The sequence below is a fragment of the Myotis myotis genome, unplaced genomic scaffold, assembly GCF_014108235.1.
Source record: "Myotis myotis isolate mMyoMyo1 unplaced genomic scaffold, mMyoMyo1.p scaffold_m19_p_4, whole genome shotgun sequence".
NCBI classification, from domain to species: Eukaryota; Metazoa; Chordata; class Mammalia; order Chiroptera; family Vespertilionidae; genus Myotis; species Myotis myotis.
In genome coordinates this window covers 27,928,648-27,953,965 of record NW_023416346.1, presented here as the reverse complement: position 1 = coordinate 27,953,965, position 25,318 = coordinate 27,928,648, and the positions used below count along the sequence as shown (strand labels likewise).

General features: G+C 46.1%; 1 protein-coding gene and 1 long non-coding RNA gene across 2 annotated transcripts; one reads left to right on the top strand and one right to left on the bottom strand.

Annotated features, from left to right (window-relative positions):
* The first annotated feature begins 1,467 nt into the window (after positions 1–1,467).
* Positions 1,468–8,297, top strand: LOC118654220. Its single transcript, XR_004966991.1, has 3 exons — positions 1,468–2,200; positions 4,080–4,204; positions 8,003–8,297. It is a non-coding gene; the product is annotated as an uncharacterized LOC118654220 (long non-coding RNA).
* LOC118654219 (dnaJ homolog subfamily B member 6-like) lies at positions 6,335–7,853 on the bottom strand. Its single transcript, XM_036305565.1, is given in 2 exon segments — positions 6,335–7,376; positions 7,378–7,853. Coding segments are annotated over 2 exon segments (744 nt in total). The 5' UTR covers positions 7,702–7,853; the 3' UTR covers positions 6,335–6,956.
* Positions 8,298–25,318: the final 17,021 nt, after the last annotated feature.

Here is a 25,318-nt window from a genome sequence, read left to right as displayed (position 1 = left end):
TCAAATTGGAAGCCTGAGTTGGTCCTGATGATGGAGACCCCACTGATGACTGTTTAATCCAGTCAAGATTGTTCCAAACCTCTTATGAATTGGATCTTTATTTTTTCCAAGGCAATGTGAATAGTCAGCCTGGTGGCTTCTCTGAGAAGGTTTTCTCATTTCCAAAAAAGTGGTTCGAAAGCACCCAAATTGTCCTAACCATAAATCCTACATTGATGGTGAACAATACCTAAGTTTTATACTGCAATTTTTCAGGGAACCAGCAAAATCACATAGGTACTTATTTTAAAAAAAAACACAAACAAACAAACATGTATGGAACTTTCAGTATGTAAGTAGTAGGGATGGGGAAAAGCATGAAGAAATGAGATTGTTTAGGAACTAGCCTGGTTTTTTACCTGTAGGAGAATAAAAGCGTACACTTCCCTAATGGTCAGAAAAAGTCATTGCTCATTGTTTATCTGCAGTTTAACTTCATATTTATTGTGTGGTTAAAAGCCTGTTCTTCCTCACCAATTGTTGTTCAACAAAGTTAAATATCCTACATCAGATGGTTCACAGGTCGGCTTATAGACAGCTCTTTGTTATGATGTCTAAAGGTTGTGTGTTATGTGCTGTTGAGTGGGCTCAGACTTTGGAGACCTTATGGATGAGTGATGGGCACAATGTCCTGTCCTCAGCCTTGCTCAGCTCCTGCAGACTAATGCCTATGGCTCCTTTTATGGAGTCAATCCATATAATTTTTGGTCTTACTCTTCCTGCTGCCTTCTCTTTTACAATCAACTTTTTCTCTCATTTCTAAATTTTGGTGATTTTCCTGACATGGGATAGAGGAATAATTCACACCAGTATTTTTTCACTTTCATTTCACTGTCTTCTTTCTTCATTTTCACGGTTTAGCTTTGCTATTCATATGCTGTGGTTTGCAGGACTTTATGTGTATACTAGAGGCCTGGTGCACAACATTTGTGCACTGGGAGGGGGGGGTGTCCCCTCAGCCCAGCCTGCACCCTTTAGCAGTCTGGGAGCCCTCGGGGGATGTCCGACTGACGGCCTAGGCCCGCTCCCCATGGGAGTGGCCCTAAGCTGCAGTTGGACAGCCTTAGCTCTGCCGTGGATGCAGGAGAAGCTCCAGCCACTGCCACTGCGCTAACCAGCCATCAGCCTGGCTTGTGGCTGAGCGGTGCTCCCCCTGTGGGAGCGCACTGACCACCAGGGGGCAGCTCCTGCATTGAGCATCTGACCCCTGGTGGTCAGTACACATCATAGTGACTGGTTGTTCCACCATCAGGTCGATTTGCATATTACCCTTTTATTATATAGGATAACTGGAAGAAAATTGCCTGCATTATGTCTTTTTTTAAATATTTTTTTATTGATTTCAGAGAGGAAGGGAGAGGGCAAGAGATAGAAACATCAATGATGAGAGAGAATCATTAATCGGCTGCCTCCTTCATGCCCCCTACTGGGGATTGAGTCTGCAACTCAGGTATGTGCACTTGACCAGAATTGAACCCAGGACCCTTCAGTCTGAAAGCTGACGCTCTATCCACTGAGCCAAACTGGCTAGGGAACCTGTACTATGTCTTAATTATTTCTTGTTCCTCCAAATAGTGAAACTGTCATTAACTTGCAATATAGCATGTAATACATCAAAGTCTTGAAGTCAGAGTAATTATTTGAATTGCTGAATAAAATGAAGTTTTTACGGTTCACAGGTTCTTAAAACAATTTTTTAAAAGGCAAATTATGAAGTTCCAATTTGAGGTGCTGGGAGTCTGCCTTCCTGGATGGATAGATAGGATGATAAGCATATTCACTGTTTGGTTTTAAACATAGATTTTGCTAATTTGAGAAGTGTTTGGAAGCAGTTTACTTTAGGAAGTAGCTTCAACATATCCCCTACAATCTGTGTCCACCTGGTTCTAGATATAGGTAGTATGGGTATGGACCTGCTGGGTGTCCTTTGAACAATGTCAGTAACCCCCTATCTCCCTCAGCAAAAATGCCACAGCAGTTTTCTTCCTTCTGTCAGAATGGCTGTCTTAGGGATTATTTAATATACACTAGTTGTACCATCCCCAGTCCTTTTATGTGATACAAATGTCTTGGGGAGGGTTAATTTGCAAGAATTAATCATGAACATTTTTTCCAAGATCTCATGAAAGGAGGGAAGACATGTTATTTGTAAGGGGAGAAGGTAGGTTGTTTTTCATTTGTGCCTCAATCAGTTTAGGCTGCTATAATAAAATACCATAGCTTTAGTAACTTAAACAATAAAATATATTTCTCATAGTTTTAGAGGCTGGGAAGTCCATGTTCAAGGTGTTGGTATATTAAGTGTCTTATGAGTGCTCATTTACTGGTTTGAAAATGCTGCCTTCTTGCTGTATCCTCATATGGGAGAGAGAGAGAGAGAGAGAGAGAGAGAGAGAGAGAGAGAGAGAGAGAGAGAGAGCTCTCCTCTTCTTATAAAGGCACTGATTCCATCCTGGGGGCTCCAACCTCATCTAAATCTAATTACCTCCCCTGATGCCCTACCTCAAAATACCATCAATTGGGGATTGGGGCTTCAACATATGGGTTTAGAATGGGGTGGGGGACACAAACATACAGTCCATAGAAGTTACATTGATCATCTCACCTGTTACAGTTGTCATTCTCGGTTTGTTTCCCTCACTTCATTCTCAGCAAACTATTCTATCTCCCATCATGAAGCACCACTCAAGTGAGCATCGATGAAGGAATAAACATAAGATTCATAAAACATAGATAAATATGAGTCATGAGAGAGAAAATGAAATTAAACTAAATTCTTGGGAAAGGGTAATTGGGGCCAATATTGACTTGAAGTCTATAATCCTATATAATAAAGAGCTAATATGCAAATGGTCATCATGCCCTCATGCTGTCACTCCATAATGGCTCACTCAACACTGGGGAGAAAGGAATGGGACCAGCCAGACACAAATGAGCTCATGAGAGAGGAATGGGGACCAGCCAGGCACAAATGAGCTTGCGAGAGAGGAATGGGGACCAGCCAGGCTGTGGCCCAGGAGAGGGACAAGCCGCATGCCCTGTGGTCCCAGGCACCAGCGGCTGCACCTGCAACTGCAGCCCATCCCGGGAGAGAGACAAGCCGCCCGCCCCATGGTCCCGGATGCCAGCAGTTGGGGCTGCAGCCCTGGAAAGGGATAAGACACCTGCCCTGTGGTCCTGGGTGCCAGCGCCTGCGCCTGCAGCCCAGGAGAGGGACAAGACACCCGCCCTGCAGTCCTTGGCGCCTGTGGCTGCAGCCCGGGCAAAGCCGCCACCCACGGTCCCCTGTGGCTGTGGCCGGCCTGGGTGAAGGCAGCCCGGGTGCCTACAGCCGGCCAGAGGGAGGGAAGCCTGGGTCCCAGGTGCTTGCAACTGGCCAGAGGAAAGAATCCTGGGTCCTGGGTGCAGGGCGAGGCAGAGACAGTTAGGGATGATCAGGCAGGCAGACAGAGTGGTTAGGAGCCAGTGGTCTCAGATTGTGAGAAGCAGTCAGACATCCCCTGAGGGGTCCCGGATTGGAGAGGGTACAGGCCAGGCTGAGGGACACCCCCGCCCCCTGCACGAATTTCGTGCACCCGGCCTCTAGTTAAGATATAATTTCACAAATTTTGTGACAACATGTACAAAAAATTAATATAGAAAATGCAGGCATGGAGGGGACAAAGTGGCCTTTGAGTGGTTTAATGTTCTGAGATCTTGGGTTCCAGGGCAATATTGGTAGAGAGAACTTATATAATAAGTGACTTGAAAGCACAATTCTCAAAATATTATAACCATAATTTTCACATAGCTTCTTGATGAACACCTGTAAAAGTTTTATTTAACTCATTATTCAGGAAACCAAAAGAATGGTAGTTAATTCATAGAATCATTTAAAGATTGTGAGGAAAGGAATACAGTAATAATAGTTAATTTATGTATAAACCTGCTCGATGTCCAGAAAAAAATATTAGTTATTACTATATTTTTGCAAATTAAGCTCTCAAATATGCAGTATTTTTTTTTCAATTTTCATAAGGTTTATTTTATTCTATTTAAAGGATGTCCTGGAATTAGAGATGAAGACCTATATAATAACAAAATGGCTGAAGATATTTTTAGCACACCCAGTGTTCCAGGAAACTTACACAGATGTTCATGTTTAATCTTCAACACCCCTCATGAGGTAAGCACCATTTATATTTGAGGAAACAGAAGCTTAGTAAGGTCCTATAGCTAAAAGCTGGCAGACCTGGGACAAACATTGAAAATACCAGAAGCCCTGCACTCTTAACCAATATGATATTTGTCCTGGAGCTCTTTCATTTTCTTTTTTTTTTAAAGAAAGAGATAAAGACCTTCAAGGATTTTTTATAAAAATACCAGATGCCCGATACACGAATTGGGGCTGATCAGGGCCGGGACCGCTGTGGGGAGAGGATGATGGAGGTTGGCTGGCCAGCCCCAGCCCTGATCGAGGTCCGGAGGTAATCTTGGCCACAGTGCACATCAAAGCAACTGGTTGTTCCAATTGTTCCGGTCATTCTGGCATTCCAGTCGCTTGGCATATATATATATATATATATATATATATATATATATATATATATATATATATATATATGTTTTTATTGATTTCAGAAAGAGGAAGGGAGAGCAAGACAGATATAGAAACATCAATGATGAGAGAGAATCATTGATTGACTGCCATCTCCATGCTCCCTACTGGGGATCGAGCCCACAACTTGGGCATGTGCACTGACCGGGAATTGAACCATGACCTCCTGGTTCATGGGTCGACACTCAACCACAGAGCCACACCAACCTGGCGGGCTCTTTTCATTTTTAACAGCTTTACTGAGATATAATCTGCATACTATAAAATTCATCCATTTAAAGTGTACAAGTCAATGGCTTTTAGTTTATTTACAGAGTTCTACAATGTCACCAAAATCTAATTTTCAAATATCTTCATCACTCCAAAAACAAACCTCATATCTATTATCAGTTACTCCCAGTCTTAGTTCAGGCTTCTATAACAAATAGCATAGACTGGGTGGCTTAAAAAGCATTTATTTCTCACATTTCTGGAGGCTGGAACATCCTAGATCAAGGGGTTGGCAGATTTTGTGTCTGATGAGGGCACACTTCTTTGTTTGGGGGAGGGAAGCTCTTTGGTCTCTCATTTAAAAAAATTATCGAGGTGTTATTAATATGTATAAAGCTTTCATGTTAAATATATGGGTGGCAAAAGTAGGTTCACAGTTGTATGTGAAACAGAGTTAATAAAGCTATTTTAATAATAATAACGTGCATGTTTTTTTCATACAAACAACTGTAAACCTACTTTTGCCCACCCATGTGTAAAATGATGAGTTTGGAGATAAGTATACACTGGTGAAACCGTCACCACCATCAAGGTAATAGATTATTAATCACCTCCTAATGTTTCCTCCCACCCCCTTTAATATTATTTGTATGTGTGTGCATATGTGTGTGGTGTAAGAACATAACATAATATCTACCAGAACACTTGACATAAGATCTATTAGAAGAAAACACAGGGAAAAGCTCCTTGATATTGGTGCTGGCAATGATTTTTTTGATATGGCAGCAAAAGCATCAGCAACAAGAGAAAAAAAAGTGAAATTTCATAAAATTTAAAAGCTTCTGAATAGCAAAGGAAATGATCAACAAAACAAAAAGTCAAACTATGTAAGGGGGAAAATATTTGCAAACCATATACCTGATAAGGAGCTGATATACAAAATATATAATAAACTCCTACAACTCAACAGCACCCCCCCCAAAAAAATCAATTAAAATTGTGGAAAGGACCTGGATATACATTTCCCCAAAGAAGACATGCAAATGACCAACAGGTGTATGATAAAGAGCACAACATCACTAATCATTAGGAAAATGCAAATCAAAACCATAGTTAGCCCAGCACGTGGTCAGCATAGACCTATGAACCAGGAGGTTGCAGTTGGATTCCCTGTTAAGGCACATGCCCCAGTTGTGGGGCTCGATCCACAGTGTGGGGCATGCAGGAAGCAGCAGATCAATGATTCTCATCACTGATGTTTCTATCTCTCTCTCCCTCTCCTCCTCTCTGAAATCAATAAAAATATGTTTTTAAAAATAGAAATGATTGAGTCCTGATGGGTGTGGCTCAGTTGGTTAGAGTATTGGTCCATACAGCAAAAGGTGGTGGATTTGATCCCCAGTCAGGACACATGTGGAAGGCAGCCGATTGATCTCTCTCTCTCTCTCTTTCTCTCTCATCAATTACAATTTTTTTTTTTTTTAAGAATGCACCAAACACATCGCATTTATTTTCTTTTTTTTTTTAAAGCAAATAACAAAGACCCATTTTACCAGCTTTACTTTTTAAACCTAAGCTTAACATTACACATTTAAACAATTGTCAAAACTTACTAAGTTGCCAGCATTCATGCACAACTAGAAAACATCCTCAATTTATACTAAACCAGAAATGTATTACCATTGATGCATTAGTACCTTTCACTACTCAACACTGAAAGACTGAAACTACTCTGGGAGCGCGTCCTGGCAATGTTAGCTTCACAGCAGGCCGCCACTGCTTGGCTCATGTTTACACACAATGGAAAGCAGGTCCGTGCTGGTGTTAGTGTATGAAGTCACGGCCACCCTGGATCACGTTTAATAAAAAGCAAAGTGCATACAGAGATTTACAACAATTGTAAAGACCAAAAAGAAAAGGTCCTATCATGTGGTCCCAACAATAAATCAACAGTCTGACAAACAGGCTCCGATGAGCGTGTATAAATACTTTAGATTAGGGACAGTTATACTGAAAGTCGAGTTCGTCTGAAATCTTCAAAAAAATGTTCCTGTTAATCCTCACATGGTGCTTGTTACAGTTAACATCTCTGTTACATGCGTGCGTTGAATTACTTGTTATCCAAGCGTAGCAGCTGCTCCTTACCATTTATCGTCAAGGACTTTAACTGGCCGTCTTCTTCAACTTCTACTCTTTCTTGACCGTTCTCGACAATTCTCTTTGTAGTGATTTTTCTTCCGTTAACAATTTTGGTAGAAGTCGACACGGACTTGAAGTTGCCCATCCCACTACCACCAAATGACGTCGAAGAGAATGAAGTGAGACCTCCATGACCTATTGACCCGAAGGAAGTAAATCCTGTATCAAAAGACGGAAACCCTCCGCCGAAAGCCGGGAACCCTGTGAAGGCGGAGAAGAATGAGGTGGTTCCCCGGTTCCTGCTCCCACGCGGACCCCGCCGAGTCCCAAAGAAGTCGTCAAATGGGTCTTCAAAGAAGTCGAATGAAAACGGGTCCCTTCCACCAAAAAAATTCCCTGAACACATCATCTGGGTTCCGGAATGTGAAGCCAAACTCGAACGGGTTGTCGAAGTTAATTCCACCTCCACCTCCACCTCCACCTCCACCTCCACCATTTAATCCTTCTTTGCCGTATCTGTCATAGATGTCCCGTTTTTTAGCGTCGGAGAGCACCTCGTACGCCTCGGCTACTTGTTTGAATTTCCTCTCCGCTTCTTCTTTATTCTCAGGATTTTTATCTGGGTGCCACTTCAACGCCAGTTTCCGATACGCCTTTTTAATGTCCTCGGCGGAGGCATGTCTCTGCACGCCTAGAACTTCATAGTAATCCACCATGTTTTACAGGCTGCTGGAACGAGTCCTGCAGCACGCGGAGGCAGCGGCGGGAAGGCGGCGGGGCGGCAGCCCGGTCTCTTCGGCTTCTGAGCGGCGGCGCTGGTGACGGCGGCGGCTCCTCGCGCTTTCCTTTCTCCTTTCTCCAACAACAAACAGGAAGTGCCAATTACAAATTTTTAAATAAATAAAAACTATGCAATTTTAAATGGTGGAGCAGGAAGAGGATGAATCACAGTTGTAGTCTGGAGAGCAATTACAGTGATGGGACTGTAGTTCATTACACTAATCTACATCTTGTAAGTTTTCTTTCAGGAAGAGAGTCCATATCAACCATGAAGTAGATGTTCTTATAACTTAAGAAGTAGATCTGTGCTGCAGTGTTACACTGAGGTAACCATGGAAGTGTGCTACTTGGACTTCCCTTCAGGACAATCTTCTATCATGATAGTAGTGAGCAGTCACCTTCCAGCTACTGCACTTTTGTTTTTTTGTTTTTTTTTCTTTTAAGTCCTTACCTGTGGGTATTTTTTCCATTCATTGCTAGAGAGAGTGGAAGGGAGGGAAGAGGAGATGAGAGAGAGAAACATCAAAGTGAGGGAGACACATCAATTGGTTGCCTCCCACACACATCCTTGCTGGCGCTGGGGAACCTGTAACTGAGGTACGTGACCTTGACCGGGAATTGAACCCAAGACCCCTCGGTCAGCAGACCGACACTCTAACCACTGAGCAACCAGCCAGGGCATGCACTTTTGGACTCAATGCAACATTCACATTGAGGTCAAGCTCTCTTCAGGCTGCTATTGGTCAATGACTGAGCAGTTGAGGGTTACTAGAGCCAGGCCATTCCTGTCTGACACACAACTCCAGTAGCAACAGTATTTGTTCTGAGTTCCCAATTTGTCCAAATGAGATTTTTTTTGAAAACTTCAACTGTAAATGTAGGCTCTTCCGTCCTTCTCTCTTTCCTTTCATAGACTGAAGGCTTCCCTCACCTGTCCCTTCTCCCTCTCTTCTTTACCCTCTACCAGTGTTTCCCCCAATAAACTTCATGAATGTCTACTTCTGTCTTGGCATCTGTTTTTTGGAGGAACTCAAACAATAAAAGACTGCCTGGCCCACATGGCTCAGTGGTTGAGCGTTGACCTATGAACCAGTAGCTCACCTATGAACCAGTTTGATTCCCCATTAGGGTATATGCCCAGGTTGTGGGCTCAATCCCCGTGTGGGGCATGAAGGAGGCAGCTGATCAATGATTCTCTCTCATCATTAATGTTTCTCCCTCTCCTTTCCTCTCAGAAATTAATAAAAATATATTTAAAACACTAAAATAAAAGACAAAAATTATAAATTGGACTTCATATAAATTATTGAAAACATCATACTTTAGAAGATTATTTTCAGAAAACTGAAAAGCATGGTGCATATACCTAGAGAATACATTTGGGATGCATATATATTACAAAGGATTTTTATCCAGAATATAATAAAGAACCACTATTACTCAATAATTAAAAAGTGATGATTTAAAATGGCCCCGTGACTTGAACAGGCCCTTTATATAAGATTTTAAAAAAATACATGAGAATAGGGCTTCTGGTCAAGATGGTAGTGTAGATAAATGTGGTACTCCCATCCTCCCACAACCATATCAAAATTACAACTAAACTACAGAACAACCATCATTCATAACTGCCTGAAATGTAGCTGAATGGAAGCCCTACAACTATGGGTATAAAAAAGAAGCCACATAAAGCCCTACCAGTATGGCTCAGTGAATAGAGCGTCGGCCTTCAGACTTGAGGGTCCCGGGTTCAACTGTGTTCAAGGGCACATGCAGGGGTTGCAGGCTCGATCCCCAGTAGGGGGTGTGCATGAGGCAGCTGATCAATGATTCTCTCTCATCATTGATGTTTCTATCTCTTTCTCCCTCTCCTTTCCTCTCTGAAATCAATAAAAATATATTTAAAAAATAAAGTTTAAAAAATATAAAACCGAACAGCGAATATGCTTAACGTGATCATTCTTTTTTTTTAATTTTTTTTTTATTGCTTAAAGTATTACAAAGGGTATTACATATGTGTCCTTTTTTAAATTTTTTTTTTTATTGCTTAAAGTATTACAAAGGGTATTACATATGTGTCCTCCCCCCCCCCCCCCTTGCATGATCATTCTTCCACCCCATCTGGGAAGGCAGACTGCCAGGGCCTTCAACTGGAACCTCATAATTAGATACTTACAATTGTTTTGAGAATCCTGTGAACCGTAAGTTTATTGTATTAACTCAAAAGTTCCCCCTGCTTTCAAGAAGACTTAGACCTATTACATGACAAATTGCAAGTTAATGCTTCCACTATTTCTGGGAACAAAACATTATCAGATACATAATGCAGAAAATGCACCTCTACTTCCACATACAGCCTTACGAGCAATTGAACATGTAGGGCAAGTATTTACCTTTCATATGGAGAGAGAGGAAAAGTAATTAAAATTACTGTTGTGATTGACTCCTCTTTCCTATGTTCTGGAAAATCACCTAATTTGGAAGTGAGGCAGATTTGATTGCATATTGATTTATAAGCCCACCTATTATTTGACTGTAGAGATATTTTAATTATCCCAGCCGTACATGAGGTAGTTTTTTTTTTCCAGCACTGTGCATTTAAGGGGTGAGCATGCAGAGTAACGTGGTTTTATTTTATTTTCTGCCTGTTAGAGAAGGTTATAATTTTTTGTCCTACAGATCATCTACCAGGATTTTACCAAAATTAACCACAATTCTGTATTCCTTTCCCTTCTACTTACACAATCTAAGACCTTGTAAATGTAAATGCATTTTCTAAAGCCCCTTTGTCATTCTGCTGGTTCCCTGAATAATGGGTTAAAAACAAACAAACTTTGACAGATACTAACAAATGTATGGGTTTCATGGTTTGTAACAATGAGGTGTGATTTCAAGCAGATTTTTTTGGAAAGGAAGAAACCTTCTCTGAAAAGCCTCCTAGCTAGCTTCTCTTTAAATCACCTTTGAATAGTCAGATCAAGGTCCGCTTCCTAAGGGACATGGAACTGACTGGATTGGAAGAGTCAGCATCTGGAATTGCATGATCACCAGAGGGGTCTCCATCTCCAGGATCAACACCTTTACTCATTAATATCTTTAATAATGCAAGACCCTACACCAGCCACAGAATGAGAGAAGGCATAACTGCTGAACAAAACACGGACCCTATGTAATGAACCAGGAAAGAAGAGGCACCATATTCATTCACATTTCATTTATTTTTAATAATATGTGATGTTTATTCGGGGGGAAAAGACTTTTGTCTAGGTAGTGTAGAAGAGCTGGGCAGAGTGCAGGGTCACTGTGTTGAACAAAAGGCACACATCAGAGAGACGGCTGCAAATTCAGAAGAGAACTGGGTGCTGAGCAAAACTAACAGGCCACAGGAGAAAACGAGTAACTCGATTTGGCTGCGGGGCACCCCTGGGACTTGGCAGCCATCTGGCAGGAATAGAAGGTGTCTGGGGGAGTACGGAGGGAATGCCCCCCCCACCCCACCCCCGCTGAAGGTGAAAGGCTGGCCGGCCCCTCCAAGGGGTTGGCGAGCTGTTCGAATCACTGTCCAGGGGCTGTGGCCAGCTCAGATACCTCCTGGGTGAGACGAGATCGCTGGAGGTGGTGGATGGTGATGGCAGCCACAGCGCTGGTCTCTGGGCACATCCACGCAGGCCTGCTAGCCTGGCAGGGAGAGGTTGGCAACGGCTTGTCTGTGGGGGTCTGTCCAGTGTGTAACGGGAGCCCAGCTCGCAGCTGGAGCCCAGGACAGAGTCCAAGTCCGCACGGGAGGGGCCGGGCTGGCGGGAGAGGGCGGCGGCGCGCTCCGGAGCCAGGCCCAGCTGCAGCAGGAACCTGGGGCGCTATTCCTGGAACAAAGGCAAGCACTACGCGGGAGGGAACAGGAGCGCGGGGGAGATCACCGCCACTGGAACACGGGGACGGGGAGGCGCGGTGGGAGGACGCCTGTGGCGGTCTGGGCGGCAGCCACCGGCGCGGGGACCCTCCCCCGAGAGCACCTGTCCCCAGGCCCGAGGGTCTCCTGGCCTAGAAGTCCTCGTCCTCCACCCATCCAAAGACCCGCTTCATCTCGGCCAGGAAGCCCCGGTAATCACTGAGCAGGGGGCTCTCCTTCCTGATGTAGGGGATCACCCACTGCAGGGCAGGCCCCGTGAGGCGGGTGATGAGGAACGTCACCTTCAGGGCATCGCTGGAGAACAGGGTGTCGTCCACCAACATGTAGGCGCCCGTCTGCACGATAAACTCCGGGAGCCGGTCGGTGTCGCCGTCAAACGTCTCGGGGAAGGGAATCGGGTTCCTCCACCGACGCCTCCGGTGCCTGAGGGGTAAGGCCAAGAGGGCCTTAATCAGCTGGACTCGGCCCTCCATCTCTCCGGGCTCGCTGGTCTGCGCTGGGCGGGGCTGAGCGGAGGTGGGCCGGGAGCGAGGCAGGAAGTGCCACTGTGCAGAGGCGGGCCCAGGCCCGCGGTGGGCGGGGCCAAGGCTGGCGTCTGGCACGAGCGTGGGTTCTGCCTATCAGGGGTTTGTCGCTAGTGCAGGCACTCACGGGGCGGGGTTAGGATCCGGGGCCGGGGCCAGGGTGGGCGGGGCCACATGTGCAGGGGGAAACCAATCGGAAACAAATTGATATTTTTCTCTTTCCCTCTCCCACTCTCTCTAAAAATCAATGGGGAAAAAAATCTTCGGGTGAGGATTAAAAAAATAAAAGCCTTAAAAAACAAACAAACCACCTGTTCAACCTTTCATTGGGCAAAGATTTTAACCTACGACAGCAAAAGCATAATTCATAAAAGGAAAATTAATTAAATTAATTAAGTTGGACTTCAACAAATTACACAGCTTGTGCTCTTCAAAAAACACTGTTTAAAGACTGAAAATAAATGGGACAGCCTGGGGGGAAATATTTTTAAATCGAATATCTGACTAAGACTTAAATATAGGATATATTTATATCTATATCTGTATCTATATCTATATCTATATCTATATCTATATCTATATCTATATCTATATCTATATCTATATCTATATCTATAGATAAGTATGTATCTCAAAACTCAGCAATTAAAAGTAAACAGATCAATTAAAACTGTGTAAATATTTGGACACACACTTCCCAAAAGAAGATATATGTGTGGCAAATAAGGAAACAAAAAGATGCTCAACATCATTAATAATTAGGAAATTGGAAACTAAAAGCATTTGAAAGGCTAAAATAAAAACAAAACAAAGAAAATCAAATAAAAACCAGAACAGAACGAAACCTAATAACACTAAAGGCCCCTAAGTTTGAAGAGCAAATGAATAATACATTACTCATGGAGATACAGAATAGTAGAAACCTAGTGGAAAATATTTTTACCATCTTTATGTGACTCTGTAGACTATAATTCTTCCTCCCCTTAGATAACCACTATTCTGAATTCTGCAAATATTTAGTTTTTCCTATTATTGACATTGAAATAAAATGAAATCTTTAAAGTATATACTATTTTGTTACTCACCTCTTTTTGTGAATGTACTATATGTGGCACTCATCCATATTTCAGAGAGTACTAGTAGTCACTTTAAAAGATTCTAGCATTCCATTGAATCAGTAAGGCACAAATTATTTTTTCATTTGCCTAATCTAGCAGCAGTACTGAAAAGATAACACACTGCAACTAAATGAAGTTTACTCCAGGAAAGCAAAATTATTTTATCAATTAAAAATCAATCATGTGACATGCCATACATACTAACAAGAAAGGAGAGTGTGGGAGAGGGAATAATGGTCCATCAAAGCTGCCTGTGTCTTAATCCCCAGAATTTGAGAATACTTTGCTACAAGGAATTAAAGGCGGGGATGACACTATATGGTTTCTAATCAATTGACCTTAAAATAAATAGATTGTCCTGGATTATCTCATCACATAAACTGATAAAAGTGGAAGAAAGAGAAGAGTGGGTTAGAGAAATGCCATGTGAGAAAGACTCAAACCACCACTGATGACTTTGAATATGGAGGAAGGGACCAGGAGCAAAGAAATATGGTGGCTTCAGGAGCTGGGAATGGCCCCCAGACAGCAAGACAATGGGACTTGGATCCTGCAACCACAAAGAACTGAATTCTGCCAACAGCCAAATGAACAGGAAAAGGATTAGCCCATAGACCAGCCTTGGGCAAACTACGGCCCGCAGGCCGGATCCAGCCCGTTTGAAATGAATAAAACTAAAAAAAAAAAAAAAAAAAGACCGTACCCTTTTATGTAATGATGTTTACTTTGAATTTATATTAGTTCACACAAACACTCCATCCATGCTTTTGTTCCGGCCCTCTGGTCCAGTTTAAGAACCCATTGTGGCCCTCGAGTCAAAAAGTTTGCCCACCCCTGCCATAGACTCTCCAGAAAGGAATGTAGCCTTCCAGTACCATGATTCTGGCCTGGGAAGACCTGTACCAAATTTCTGGCCTACAGAACTGTGAGATGATAAATTTATGTTGTAAATTTGTGATAATTTTTTAAGACAGCAGGAGAAAACTATTACAAAGAGAAAAATCCCTTCTAGGACAGATATATGATTGTCCACCTGGCATCAAATACACGCGTGTTTGTGAAACAAAACCAAACGCACCCTCTAATGAGGGCGGCACACTGTGCTGGAAATACAGAAAAGAATCTGCTGAAGGAAATGCAGGGGAGGGCAGCACCCCCAAGGGCCTTCTCTGCCTCCATCTTTGCCACTTTGGATGAACAGGAGAGTCTAGGGCTTGGGGTGGATGCAGGCCCAGCTTGGGGGACACTAGAACTCCAGGACTTGGGGACTCCCCTATGCTCTCAGGAGTTGGAGCCACCTCCCCACCAACTCCTCACCCACCCATCACCAACCTGACCAGGGGTGGGAGAGCCCTTCAGGAGAGGGTCACTGTATGGGGAAATGAAGGGACTCAAAGAGTAACTAGCAGGGCCCTAGCTGCCTCAGGAACTGTCACTCCATGGAGTCTGCCCTCCCGCAGAAGAAGACCACAGCCGTGGTCAGAAGCTTGACCATGGCCTGGGCACTCACCACAGAAGAAAAAGCACAAGGCTGCCTCCTGACTCACTGTGGTGACAGAGGACTCTCAGGGTCCCCGCCTTTTACTTCACTTGGTTACTCAGCCTCTAGAGTTCCCCACCCTTCTGCCCTGCTGGGACCTGCTGCCATCACAGGAGCTAGCCCACCAGGGCTGCAGACTCCCTACCCCTTGGTACCTCTCCTGCAGGGTCTGTGCCCATCAAGGTCTGGCCAATGAGGGTGCAGCAGGAGGGTGGGATCCTGGGCCACTAAAGGGTAGTGGCCAGGGCTGTCTTGGCTCCTCCCATCATTGGGAAAGGCACAACTATTGTGGCCAGTGGGCTGGGGTCTGGACCCTGTGTGTGCTTCAGGGGATAGAGGGGCTCCTCTGTGAGGTCGCTGGGAGGATGGGAGGTGTGGCTCTTTGAGCAGGGCTTCAACCCTAGAAGAGGCTTGTCGCTCCACACGACCAACACTAGGATTCCATTTTTTCTGCCACATGGACAGAATTCTCGAATGCAAAGTAGAGAGACCAGGCAAGACCTGGTGCAAACACCCTAGAGATACATGCCATGAAGAACTGAATGTGTCCCAGGAATGCAAAGTTGGTTTAAAATCTGAAAATCAATTGTTATACTCCATATTGATAGTACAAGGTGGGAGGAGGGGAAGATGAGCATTGCAATGGATGCCCCCTCTACCCCAGAAGGGCCTGATAAAATCCAATACACATCTGTGATAAAAAAAATTTGCAACACAATTGGAATAGAAGGGAATTTCTTCAACCCAATAGTGTCTCCATAAACTCACAGTGCACATAATACTTACTGGTGAAAGAATGAATGTTTTCCTTAATATTGGCAATAATAAAAGATGTCTACTTTTGCCTATTCATTTCAAAATTGTACTGGAGGCTCAAGCCAGTGGGACAAACCCCCCCATCACACCAAAATAATACACACTGATTGGAAAGAAAGAACTAAAACTGTCTTTATTCACAGATGACTTGATCCTATATGGAGAAATTCCCAAGAAATGACAAACTTCTTTTGTGATGTATGCAGGGAAGGGTGGATGCAGGCTCTCAGGGTCTGCTCATACTCAGTTATATCCCCTTGGAAAGCAGCCTGTGTCCACCCCAATATCAGAAACACTGGTTAACAGAGACCCATCCGAGGTCACTTTAGCAGGCCAACACTGCAGGAGGAGGAGAAGGCGCTTTGTGCCCCAGCTCGCCCACACAGTCCCCTATTGGGAAAGCAGGCCAATCTCAGCAGCATAAGTGCCCTGTGTCTGTGTGGAGGAGCAAGTGTCCTGGGCTGGAGGGAGTTCCCCAACGAGTAGGGGGCGGAGGGAGGGGAGAAAAGCATTGTGCCCGCAGGAGTTCTATATTCATTGACCCATCAATTTAGTTTTAGGCATTAGCAAAAAGAAAGGTGAGACCATCCCAGCAACCAGAGGGCAGAAAAGCAGAAAACAGAGTCTAACTTAACCCCCTTGGGAAGCCCAGCTGAGCAAACAAGTCATAAACTGGAATTGCTAGGGCCAGCCTTTTAGAGGAGCATACATAAGCTCAGGGGACAGAAGTTATGTCTCCCAGAGGTAGCTGTGACAGTGGCGCAGGGTCACTGATGCAAGGATACACAATGACTCCCCAGGCCCCCCATCCCACTGCAGCACCATACACAGGAGAGAGCAGATTTTCTCTCTCTGGTGTGATGAGCCCCTCAGAGGCCCCAGCAGGACCCACACAGCTCCTGTAAGAGCAGAGCTAAGGAGGCCCCCGGAAACGAGAGTGACTGAAAGCAAAAAGGGGGAGCAAAGACAACAAGACAGGGGAGGAGTATTCATGACAAAACATGTGGCCCCAAAACTGTGATGGCAGCAGGGCAGCCAAGTGAATATTCAAGAACAGAGTAGAGGGGAGGTTTCGAACATCGACTCCAGAGAAGAGTATAAGGCACTGCTCCATATCGTCAAGCAGAGAACAGAGTGGACAGCAGTCCTCTCCAGTACAGAGAGAAGATCAGCAGCATGAAATAGAGGATTCCAGCCGTGTTTCTGTCCTTTGAGGGTACTGCTGTAGCAGAGATTAACAGGATGTGTAGAAAGCAGAGCATTATTCTTCACCTTTGATCTGATATTCAGTGGGAGACAGGGGCAAGTGTTCATCTCTGCATCTGGATTTTTCTCAGCACCACCGCCAGGCACACACCTTTCATGGGGCCGGTGGGAATAGACACAAAACTCTCCTGATGGCAATTTTCTGCGGTGGGTCAGGCCTTTTTGCTTTATATATATAATTGATTTCAGAGAGCAAGGGAGAGGGAGAGGTAGAAACATCAATGATGAGAGAGAACCATTGATCAGCTGCCTCCTGAACGCCCCACACTGGGGATCCAGCCCCCAACCCGGGCATGTGCCCTGTCTTGGAATTGAACCGTGACCTTCTGGTTCATAGGTTGATGCTCAACCACTGAGCATTGCAGGCCGGGCCTGACTTAAATTTTTGATTCACCAGTGGGCCTCTTCCACAGTTGAACTTCTCCCCTGGCCTTACAACCCTTGCCCCACCCCTGTGATATTGGAAGCTCAAAAAGATAGCCACACCCCCATCCCATTAGTTCCAGAACAAGCATAGGTCTCAGTTCTTTCCCCACTGGCTGGATCAGACAGAGAGCAGGGATCTCTAGTGAACGGTTGGGTCATCTAGGACTGGTCTGTCACTCTCTCAGTGCCTGCCTAGTGGGAAATAGGAGTGACAGCACTCTTTAGGAAAAGAACAAGAGAGCTTTTGTGTCCCCCCACCCCCCACCGCAAGAAGGCTTGTTCACACTACCCTTGGGCTTGACTCTGAGCTCTGACCCTGGAGCCTTCTCCTTGGACATGGGATGTCCTGGGCTTCTGGACTCATCAGTGCTACCCCTACATAAACACCTACTCCCCCTGGACCCAACCCTATACCGTCCCACATTCCCAGCAGTCCCAGCAGGCTTCCCCCAGCTCCTCCCAGGAAGAGCAGAATGGGCAAGTAGGACCAAGGCAGTGGAAAGAGAGCCCTGAGGGGACCACAGTCACTCCACTAGACATTCCAGCTATTACCTGGATGTAGAGCAGCGACTGAGTCCCTCCAGCAGGGCGATCAGAACCTCAGCAAACACTGAGCCTGGCCTCCACAGCCCAGAGTCCTGCTCAAGTACATGTTTCACCAACCCAGAGGCTGATGTTTCTCTGAGCAGAAGAGGGTGCTACTGGCCCAGCCCTGTCTCCACAGGCCCTACACCTCAAAGACGCCCTTGTTTTTGGTTGGCCATGATGCACCAGGCTTTTCCTGGCATCTGGGTGTTTGGCACACAGCCTTAGGACCTCAGCCCTCGGGGCCTGCACCCCCAAACGATGCCTATGTGCTGCTCTCCCTGACTGTCTCCTGGCTCCGCCCACCCTTAGAACAGGATCAAGGTCCGTCTCCACAGACCTCACCCCAGTATCTGCACCCATCCATCCTTCTATGAGCAGCCTCAGCCCCAAGAGAGCTGGCTGCATCTGCTGTCCCTCTCTCAGACTCATCCTCTGGTCTCAACCTGGCCTCTTCCAATGCCCAACCCCTCCTCCTGCCTCCTGTTCTGCTCCCCCATTTCCATAATCCTGAGCTCAGGGCTCACTCAACATCCTAGCATCTGGGCCCAGGAGCAGTCTGTTTCCTCCCCTCTAGTGTTTCCGGTGCCTCTAGGCCTCCTGCTTGGCATCCACATTTGTCCTGGGCCTGAGGCTGCCTGTGAGTCTGTGTACTGAACCCCACTCAGCTCCCTCTTCTCTGAGTCCTCTACCCCAGTCCACCATGGATGCCCATTCTGGCCCCTTAGCTGCCCTTCCCACAACCCAGTCAGGAACAGGATGCCAAGAGAGTGTCTACCCATAGAGGCCAGCACAACAGGTCCCTCTCTCTCTGGCCAGACAGCCCGGGGGGGGGGGGCGGGGGGAGGGGAGGGAGCCATGACTGAGCTGTTTCATCTCCCCAAACAGTAGGCCACTATGGCCCACAGCCTGCCCAAGGCAGTGAGACTACCAGTCAGGACTGCCCAGGGCTTGCTGCCTGCCCCCTGCACCACCCGCCCATACAGGCATAATGCACCAGATTGGCTGCCTGGCTGACAAGGGCAGATGCCCCTGACCACACACCAGTCACTGTTGCCATCTCCAGGCTCTGTCCCACCTAAGCCACCTGCACCTGGAACCATGCTGGACCTGGGGCCCTCTGCCACTTCTGCAGAGCAGTCCCCAAGGCCATGCCAGCCCAGCTTTTGCCTTGTCCTGCCACCAAGCCTTCCTCAGAAACCTCCCTCTGTGACCACAAAGACAGTCCTCCCTGACTCTGTCCACCACAGTGTCCAGCTACAACAACCGCTACTGCTCTTCCACCAACAACACTCCCTTCCACAGAAACCAGGAGTCTAGCCCATGAACCCCCCCTCCCCGCACCCCCCCCCACTTCCCCAGTTACTAATGCATGACACACTCCCTGGGTGCCTCATTAAAGTTTAAACAGGCTCCATGCTCCCAGGAGAGGCCTTCAGGAACCCTACAAATGGGCTCACGGTGACAACCACAGGGCCTCAGTGGAAGCAAACACCCTTGGCTGTTCACTTGGTAACATACATTTCCTGGACACCTCTCCAGGCCCGACCCATGGTGGGCCCTGGGCACAGAACCCCCCGCCCCACAGAGGACCAGTTCGAGAATCCAACAGAGAATATATGAGTGCTCAGTAGTTTTGAGGATTGTAGGAGGGCTCAGCCAGGAGGAATGTACCCCCAAACCCAGGAAGTAACCTGGGGTGTGGGTTAACTCAGAACAACCAAACTGCCCAAACCAACAGAACCAGAAGTGGGCTTCACAGTTCCCGGGGATTGGCACCCTGAGAATGCTTTAAAAAATTGCGTGATATTTTTTGTTTTGTTTTGTTTTAAATAGCGGGGGGTGGGGTGGCAAATGTGACAAGAATGCCAATGGATGCACCTGACACAATGGGAAGGTAATCCCAATGAAATTCTGAAAGTGCACTCAGTGCAATTTTTCGGCAAGGCCTTTTCTAAAGCACTTTCCCGGTGAAGCCCATAGCCCAACAGTTCTCAACCTGTGGGTCGCGACCCCTTTGGCGGTGGAACGACCCTTTCACAGGGGTCGCCTAAGACCATCCTGCATATCAGATATTTACATTACGATTCATAACAGGAGCAACATTACAGTTATGAAGTAGCAACGAAAATAATTTTATGGTCGGGCCACAACATGAGGAGCTGTATTTAAAGGGCCAGAAGGTTGAGAACCACTGCCCTAGCCGATCTGAGCGCTTTGTGAAGCACACTTTATTCCAATGTGATGCAAAGCCACGATCCAGACGCTGTGTGGTGTTTCTATCCTCCACTTCCTACTTCCCTTTTGCCCCCAGGACTGCAGAGGACAGAGTGCCAGTCTGAGAGGTCCAGCTCCATGGCTCACCAGCTATGGGGACGTGGGCGTGTCACGGTGACCCTCTGCACCTGTTTCCCCCGTGCCCACAGACACAGTGATGCAGGCCCCAGGGGAGTAACGTCACAGTTCGAGTCAATGTTTTGAGAAGAGTGTACTCATTTCTCTTTTGTGTTTCTAGTTTCTCATGTTCTATGACCTCACCATCACAGCAAGTTTCCATATACATGCCACCTGTGAGTTACTGCAGTTCAAACATGTGCTGCTGGGCCAGCTTTTCCCCAATGACAAATTTAATAAAAAATCAGACCGTATCACCCCGAGAATCAAATGAAATTGCTAAAGCGGAGGCTCTACAACCACACGCTGACTTCACCCCACCCCCCTCTTCCTGAGCTCAAGAACCTTCCTTCTCATTCTTCTCTTCCCTTGACCAACACCTGCTGTGCCCTTAGCAACACCCACCTGTGCTTTCTGATGTAGTTCAAGGGAACAGCCAGTAGGTGGCGACGCTCCACTGGCGCAGGCCAGACTGGGGCTGCAGGAAGGGGCATTCCACCCCTCTTAGACAGTCAGCTTCCTGTAATTGACCAAAGCAGGAGAAGGAGAGATATGGGTCTTCAAAAGTTCTACGTGGTGCGAGCTCTTGAACAAATAAGAACCTCTGAACTGATATGTGTTTCTGCGCGTTACAGCAGTGGTTTGCAGATACAACCTGGGAGAAAGTCCCCTCCATAAGTCAGGGTCCTTTCAGAACACCAGTAATACTGGGACATGGTCAGTCCATCTTTAAACTTGGGAAAGTGCGGTTTCAGCGGGCTTGGGCGAGGGAAACAGCTGTGGTTGAACCCTGGCTCTCCAGGTCATGAGCAGGGTAACTACGGCCAGGTCCCAGACTGTCTGAGCTTCACTGTCTTCACAGGCACAATGATGAGTACTTGAGAGGTCCTGTGAGGAATGTGTGAAATAGTGCACATCGCTCGGTGAACACAGAGCACGGTGCCTGACACGTGGGAGCTGTCAGTGAAGGAGGACTAGTCTTTGTTAGCTATTAGCCTTATTCATCATCGGAGCTGTTCAGTCGCAGGGACACCCAAAGACAGCACGGAGTCCGTGTCAAGGGTCAAGAGCACAAACTTCGTCGTCAGATACGGCAGCTCTACAACTTGACAAGGACTGTGGGAACACCCCTTGGCCTCTCTGAGCCCCAGCTTTCTGACTGGTAAAATTAGCATGTGCACCACCCACCTCAAGGGCTGCCATGGCGATCAAATGCCACTCATACCTGTGAAAGTGCCTGGCACTTGGAAGGGCTCCATAGGTGGCAGCTGCTGAGGCAATCTGCCAAACAGGAGCACCGACAGCCCGAGCTCCCCACGCCCACCCCGACCCCCACTCGGTGGAAACAGCTCATTCCTTCTGCCTTTGCCTTTGCCTTCTCTGAGCCTTCTTCATCTACTTATCACAAGCTCTCACCCTCAGTTGCACCGATCAGGTAGCAGATGTGGGGCGGGGGCGGGGGGAGAGATTGGACAGTGACATAAAACGAGACATTCTATCCATCAACATTTTTCTCAGTTTGGAAAAGACAGTCACTCCATGACTTTGATGATTGTACTACAGCTTAAATCCACATTGAGCCTCCCTGAAGCTCCCAGCCTTCCTCTGTGGCCCCCAGCTTTGCTGGAAAACACACAGCGTCTTAGTGTGCCTGCACCTTTGGCCTCCCACAGCCACAGAGCAAGCTTCTTGGTACTGACTCTCCAGGAGGGTGCCTCTGGGAAGAAAAGTGAAGGACAAGAGCCAAGCCCCTCACTCTATTCTGTCCCCTGCCTCCACCCACCCTTCTCTGTGCTTTTCCATCACTTGTGTCTTCCAAGGAGCATAAGGATTTGCTCAGCCTCTCAGGCCACAGAGGGCTTAAAACTGCACAGGCGGCCACCTTTTCTCCCCCTCTGGAATCCTCATGGAACTTCACACTATTATGATTCACCTGGGGCTCCTGAGGTCTTTGTATCCCCACGACCCTGTTAAAATGCACCTATCCTGGGATCCCTTTCCCTTAAGAATACTTCTGCTTTCTAATTCATATTGGTGGTTTATTTTTACCACTATAGTTCTCAGTCATGAAAGTTGATTGGCACCGTAGTTTGTAGCTCGGTTTCTGGTGAGTTTGCCTCAATTCTTGACTTTTGCAAGAATGGGTTTTTTACCTTGCAAGGCCGAGGTCTAGCCCTTCAACATGGTAACCAAGCAGGTTTTGATCATTGATCTAACTGCCCATGGCAGCCTCAAATGTTCAAACTTGAAATGTTCCAACCTGAACCTGCCTTTTTTTAAAAAACAAAAATACCCTTCTTTTCTTCCTTGGCTCCCTACCTTGGGTGGAGTCCCCTGCCCCCCTCAAATCAGCAGTCATCTCTGAGACGGCTATGTCCTTCTCTCCCACGTTGTATGCAGTTAGTAACACTCCACTTCCTGTGTTTTCTGGAATCCATCCCCTGCTTTCCATACCTACCAGCCTTGCCTTGGTTTAAAGACAAATGTTTCAGTGTGTGTTGGGGGTGGGGAGTAGGGGTTGGGAGGGGGAGGGGGTAAAGGGAGGGGAAATGGGAGATATCTGTAATGCTATCAACAGTAAAAAATATATTTAAAAATAATACAAATGGTCTTCCTCTTGGCTCTCTACAAGATTCCTGTCACTGTCTATCTGTTCCCAGGTTTTCAGTCCCACTCCCCCACCAATGCCAAATTCATCCTCCTCACTGGGATGGTGTGATCTATGCAAAACATAGATATGGCCAGAACACTCACCTCCCAAACATCTTCCAACAAATCTCAAAGTTTAGGATTGGGCTACATCTCCAGAGCCTCTGACTCTTTTTCTCTGGACCCAGTTTCCAATGCGCAGTGTGTACTGTGAGGCTTGTGTTTTCCTGCCCTCCAGAGAATCACAAGCTCAATAAAGCACTTCATGTCAGGAGGACCTGAATTTGCGGTTGCTCTCCAAGGCAGATTGCATTTCACAAACATCACAGAAACGTTCAAACGCACGGAAGTGAATAGATCATGCAGGGAAACTGAACCTGCATGCCCCATCATATATCTACATTGAATATCAACCCGTAGTTCAATTGGGCTTGATTTCTGCCTCCTCGTCTTTCCTACCACCACGGGTTTATTTTAAAATCAATCCCATACATGCTATATGAGTATGTATAGGAGATTGTGTTAAAAAAAAAAAAAGACAAATGGAAAGCCTTACACATGGCTCTCAGATCTGTTGTATTCACCCATTCTGTTGGCTTGTGAAATACTTCAGGCATCCCCAAAGCCAGGACTGGTAGTTTCTAGGTAGGTGAAAGTTATCCAGCCCCGTGGGAGAAGAAACCTTTGCAGGTGACTCCAGGTGTGAGGCAAAGACGTGTACCAGGCAGTGTGATGCCCTGCAGCGCATATCAGGTCACTGTAAGCAGCCTATGGCAATTCACAAGATGAGCTTCCTCCAGATGTGTATACTGGTGTGCTAGAGGAAGCCCATCCTCTCTTCGCCTTTTCACCACCTCCCTTGGATATCTGATACTAGGCCCTGATACTTGGAGACTGCATGCCCCACCATGAGATACCAGTTCCCCCAAGCTGCCCTCCCCAAGTGATGATTCCTGAGGTTTAACCCTTTGTTAAGGAAAGAAAGGGAATCGGTAAATAAATAACTCCCTAAGAGAAGTGACACTTTGTGCCACTACATGAAAGCCACAGATACACCTTTGAGGGTTGTAGGTGTGTTCAGGGAAACCTGCTGACCCTGCTAAGGGTAAAGCAGAGGTAGGGTGGCTGGTATGGTCTTACAGAAGACCGCAGAAGTCGAGGACCAGAACTGGAAATTGTGGGCAAATGGCTAAATGCTGTTTAAACTGATACCAGAAACTTAGTCCCTTAACTCTTAAGTTTTTCATTATATCACAGTGCCTGGTTTTATAAAATCTTTGTAAAGGTAGAATCAAAATAGGTCAGTCAGCCCTGGCCAGGTGGCTCAGTTGGTTGGAGCGTCATCTCATACACCAAAAGTTTGTAGGTTCCATCCCCAGTAGGGCACATACCTAGGTTGCTAGGGCCCATACCAGAGGCAACCAATCCATATTTCTCCTCCCTCTCTCTCTCTCTCTCTCTCTCTCTCTCTTTATACCAAATCAAAACACATATCCTTGGGTGAGGATAAAAATCAAATAGGTAAGTCACAGGGCTACTTCTGACATGGCAAGGAGCAGAGCTTCACAGATCCACTCCTACTCCCGAGTGAAACTGATGAAGATTATGTCAAAATCAGCCATTTAAAGTCTGTAATGATGCCAAGGGAATAAGTACAGTAAGCAAAGAAACATTTATTTAAGAAAGCTTACTCTGGAGAGCAATTTTAAAAATCTATCCAAATAAAACGCAGCCTTTGCATGACTCCCCCCAAAAAAGAAGGTCTACTAAAACACCAGTTCTTGATGGATTTGACCTGATTTGCATTTGGAGGGCTGTGACAATGGGTTTGTCTTTGCCTTTTGGTTGCTTTCCTTGATTACAATGTGTGCATCTGTGCTTACACAAAGGTCTTGGAATCTTATATGTGGAAAGATACGAAAACGTATATGCCCTGTATTTGTATCCTACAGGGTGAAGGCAGTAGTCACAGGCTGACTGGTTTGTCTAGCAGGCACCTTTTCTCTGAGAACTTCCCTCTGCACTGACACCCTTCTGTTGCTTGTGTGACTGAGTCCCCTGCTGTAGCTACTTGGTTTGATACTTGTGGCTTCACCCTAGTTGAGCCAATATTAGTCTTTGTTCTATTAATTTTTGAGTATTGAACTAGACCCCAAGACTGACTGACTTCCTGCTAAATCTCTTTAAAGCTATTGCTTTAGGTATTTTTACTCCAGAGACCTGCTGTTGATTTCTCTCTAAAGCCATTTCTTTAGGTAGTTTTACTTGAGAGACCTGCTGTTGATTTCACCCTTGTTCCTGCCCTGTGACACTTGTTTGCTGCTT